General features: G+C 34.8%; 1 protein-coding gene across 2 annotated transcripts; it reads left to right on the top strand.

Annotated features, from left to right (window-relative positions):
• On the top strand, positions 1491-3574 carry LOC104700369 (transcription factor HBI1). 2 transcript variants are annotated; one of them, XM_010415894.2, is made up of 6 exons: positions 1491-2137; positions 2218-2436; positions 2521-2655; positions 2745-2816; positions 2901-3032; positions 3131-3574. In XM_010415894.2, exons 1-6 carry the CDS (start codon positions 1736-1738, stop codon positions 3197-3199), a joined length of 1029 nt encoding a protein of 342 aa, XP_010414196.1. In that variant the 5' UTR covers positions 1491-1735; the 3' UTR covers positions 3200-3574. The 2 variants fall into 2 exon arrangements, with proteins under 2 accessions (XP_010414196.1, XP_010414188.1); XM_010415886.2 differs by having other exon boundaries at positions 2895-3032.

Genomic DNA, 4321 nt, shown 5'->3' with positions numbered 1-4321 from the left:
AAGTTCTACACGTCGATCATGAGGATCTCATAGCTGGATTTTGAGCTGTTTTCAGTAGTATCTTAGGCCTCCTCTGTGTTAGTATTTGTTTTCGTGTCATTAGGTCAATTTAGGTGGTTTAAGAGATGATTTCACTCCGAGTCGTGGAGTGTTATCTATCTCATAGTGGTTAAAAAATGAAATGGTTCTCGATTGGGTAGCGTTGGATCCGCCTAGTGTTCCAGGGTTGTACTTGATCAACCATTGCATTTGTTATGGTCCAAGTCTATAGAGGTGAATGTAATGTGCCTTTGATTTGGTTGTAATTTTGATTGGTGAATGAAAAGTTGATGTTGAGCCAAAAAAAAGTATAAAATTAGTAACTAAATTAGTTCAATTTAAACATCATATGTAAGTAGGTTACAAAATTAGTCAGGTTCAAGTGTTTTTTTGAACATATAGTTCTAATTTATTTTATATTAACATTATAAGGAAATAAGTAGACAACACTCACAACAGTGCAACTAAAAGTGTAAAATTGGTAAATAAATTAGTTCAAATTAAACATCATATGTTAGTAGGTTACGCGGTCAGACGTTTTATTAATATAAGTTTTGTTACATTGATTCAATGTGGTTTGTTTGGATTCACTTTGTGACTTTAAAGTTTCTTTGAAACAATCAATTTTTCTATATTTTAGTTTGGTCTAAATTCAATTAATCTGACTATCTTATATTCTACCATCCAACCCCAAAATAATTCCATATGTCATCATATAAGCTCCTCTCACAAACTTGAAAGGGCAAGAAAAGAAGAAAATAAGAAAACATAACACATACACACACACAAGAAGGGATAAAGAACCTCTAAATTTAGTGTTCATAAGGACATGCCCACATGGTGTGGGTTATGTTACTTAGACCCCACTCCTTGCTCCTCTCACCTTCTTTGCTCCCAACCTTTACTTTTATCAATTTATGTCCCTCTCTCCCTTAGATACCGAATCTTTACTACTATTTTTTATGCAATTTGTTCTTGAGCCTCTATTTTTTCTCGTAGTCATAGTCAAGTGTCTCAAACGCTCGCTGGACCCAATTTATCCACCAACGCTAACGTTTAAGCTATCTAACTGTCCTTTGTGATGATCACATATCTACTACATTTCGACCATTTTCGTAATATTATCATATATTTGCTACACGGATTTCATTTTGCAGCATTAGGTCTCCAAATCCGTTACTATTTTTATGTTAGACTTTCTAGATAAGAAAAACAAAACTATTGTGATTGCTACATATGTTTCAAGGGTACGTATAAAAAAGTTGTGGCGTATAAAAAACGTGTGGTACCCTTTTTGTATTGGTAATTATTTATTTCTAGAGCTAAGAGATAACATATATGATACCAAAAAATATCATTTATAAAATTTAAAAGGAAAATAGAAAACATAAGAAGTAGGGGACCTTATGTGTGTGGGTCAATGTTGTTTTCTATTTAAAGCTAAGAAGAATGATATCAATGGATTAGTTTCTCCCACCTCTTTCATCTTTTCTAAGCAATCACTCAAAGCAACAATTATACATAACCTAAATCTCTTCTTCTTCATACATCTATAGCAAATCCTCTTTTGCTTTTAAACTCACCAAAAAAAACACATCTTTTCTCTTCCCCTTCTCTATTCTGTTTGTACTTTTGGTCTCACTTTAAAAGATCATATATATAAATAGAAGTTGAAATATTATTTCTGAGAAACAATATGTTGGAAGGTCTTGTCTCTCAAGAAAGCTTGTCCTTGAACTCCATGGACATGTCTGTACTTGAAAGGCTTAAATGGGTGCAACAGCAACAACAACAACTACAACAAGTTGTGTCACAGAGCAGTAATAATTCACCTGAACTTCTTCATCAGATACTTCAGTTCCATGGAAGCAACAATGATGAGTTGTTACAGGGTAGTTTCAGCCAATTTCAAATGATTGGATCTGGTTTTGGACCAAACTATAACATGGGTTATGGTCCTCAACATGAAGCTATGGATGGCTGCATTTCAAGAACAAGTAGCTGCCAGATGGAACCAGTGGATACAATGGAAGTATTGTTGAAGAATGGCACTAAAGAAGACAGACCCATTTCCTTGAAGAACAAGAGAAAACAAGAGGTTTGTAAGATCAAATTTTGGGTAATCAAAGTTATGTTTTGAGACATAGGTTTTAATATATCTTTTTAATAATGTCTCAGGTTAAGACAAGGGAAGAGGAAAACACAGAGAAGAAGATTAAAGTAGAGGCTGATACAGAGTCAAGCATGAAAGGAAAATCAAACATGAGAAACAGAGAAGCATCTTCAGAGACTTCAAAGGAGACATTGAAGGGAGTTTCAGAAATTCCGAAATTAGATTATATACACGTGAGAGCTCGACGAGGGCAAGCCACTGACAGACACAGCTTGGCAGAAAGGGTAAGAAAAAGTGTTTCAGAGAAGTTTCTTGTGTTACAAGAAGAAAGATATATCTAGGGTTTCTGATTGGATTTGGATTTGCAGGCAAGAAGAGAAAAAATCAGTAAGAAGATGAAATATCTGCAAGATATTGTGCCTGGATGCAACAAGGTCACTGGAAAAGCTGGTATGCTTGATGAGATCATCAATTATGTTCAATGTCTTCAAAGACAAGTCGAGGTAAGTAATAAAACCATGATTTCTCTGTTACTTTATTTCACTACTAACCAAAGAGAACAATTCTAATTCTTCAAGGGCAAATTGTGCAGTTCTTGTCGATGAAACTCGCTGTCTTGAACCCAGATCTCGAGCTTGCCGTGGAAGACGTATCTGTTAAGCAGGTAAAGACACACTCTCTAGACCCTTAAGCTCAAATTGCTATATTACTCAAGAACTTATCATCATAAATGTAATTTCAGTTTCAGGCTTACTTTACAAATGTTGTTGGTTCATCAAAGCACTCCATAATGGTTGATGTGCCATTGTTTCCGTTAGACCATCAAGGCTCTCTAGATTTATCTGCAATAAACCCGAACCAAACGACATCTATTGAAGCTGTAAGCACAACTATACTTGAAACTAAAAAACTTGTCTGATAATTCTGAGTTCTTGTTCCTTGTCTAGGAAGTAATCCTGTCTTGTCTCTGTGTTTCAGCCATCTGCAAGCTGGGAATCTCAGTCACAGAGTCTCTACAACACATCTAGCCTTGGGTTTCAGTATTAGGAAATATTCTTGGGGGAAAAAAGAAAAGTCCAGCTTTCACATTATCTTGTTTTCTGATATTTAAACCAGAAGAACTGGAGATAGCAATCCAATGGTCTTGTTACCATCAATCTTTGTGTATAACTATATAATATATAGAGAGATAGATAAATATGTTTTTATAGGACTTATAGATATGTCATATGTGTAGAAGAAAGAGAAAAAACACTCTTCTGGTGAGTACATTTCTTGTTTTTGTTTTTGGATATATAAAAATATCTAAGAAAATTATAAATCATTTTATTGTTTCTATTTTTTTTTCTGCAACTTGTAAAGGTTCCGATCTTTCTAAGATTCCATTGTCAACGACATGTATCCATCATTATGTTCGCACTTGAAGGGTATGGGTATAGAGAGTTACTAGGTCTAGGCTTTGGATCGCCAAATTCATCAATGTCGATTTTATCTCCAAATATAATTTTATTTATTGGATATAAATTATGTTTTAGCTAATTTACTGTAAAATTAATTAATTTGATCGTAAGAAAAAAAAATTAAGCTTAAAAACATGCAAATTTATATATATGATTGTATTGAGAGTTTTTTTCTATAAAAAATCACAAACGAACAACTTCACATCGGGAATATTACTTCCGAATGCAAATATTGGTTTTAAAAATGAACAACATCAATAAATAGGACGCATATTTGCCTTATTTCTAAGGTGGCCTAACCGACACGGATGGCGGAGATGCGCCCCATTAGCTTGTGAAATGTGGGATATAAGGTTCTCTCCAAAGTTTTGTGTCAACGTCTTAAGACGCTGTTACCTAGTCTAATCTCGGAAACGCAATCAGCTTTTGTTCCAGGTCGGTTGATCTCGGACAATATCTTGATTGCTCAGGAGATGTTTCATGGTTCGAGGACAAATAATTCATGTAAAGGGAAGTTTATGGCCATTAAAACGGATATGAGTAAGGCGTATGATAGGGTATAGAGTATAGAGTTCTTCTTAATGGTCAACCAAATGGATTAATAGTCCCAGAGAGGGGTTTGAGACAGGGGGATCCGCTGTCACCGTATTTGTTTATCTTATGTACGGAGGTCCTCATAGCCAATATTAGGAAGGCAGAGGCGGATAAG

This window comes from Camelina sativa, chromosome 1, assembly GCF_000633955.1.
Source record: "Camelina sativa cultivar DH55 chromosome 1, Cs, whole genome shotgun sequence".
NCBI classification, from domain to species: domain Eukaryota; kingdom Viridiplantae; phylum Streptophyta; class Magnoliopsida; order Brassicales; family Brassicaceae; genus Camelina; species Camelina sativa.
Note: the sequence above shows the minus strand (reverse complement) of the source record. Positions and strands in the feature narration are given on the sequence as shown.

Bases quoted from the DNA above. Each gene is read 5' to 3' on its own strand.
- LOC104700369 (XM_010415886.2), top strand. From the start codon at position 1,736: ATGTTGGAAGGTCTTGTCTCTCAAGAAAGCTTGTCCTTGAACTCCATG. The intron at 2,437-2,520 runs GTAAGAAAAAGT...TTGGATTTGCAG, and splicing joins GACACAGCTTGGCAGAAAGG to GCAAGAAGAGAAAAAATCAG. The intron at 2,817-2,894 runs GTAAAGACACAC...ATGTAATTTCAG, and splicing joins AAGACGTATCTGTTAAGCAG to TTTCAGGCTTACTTTACAAA.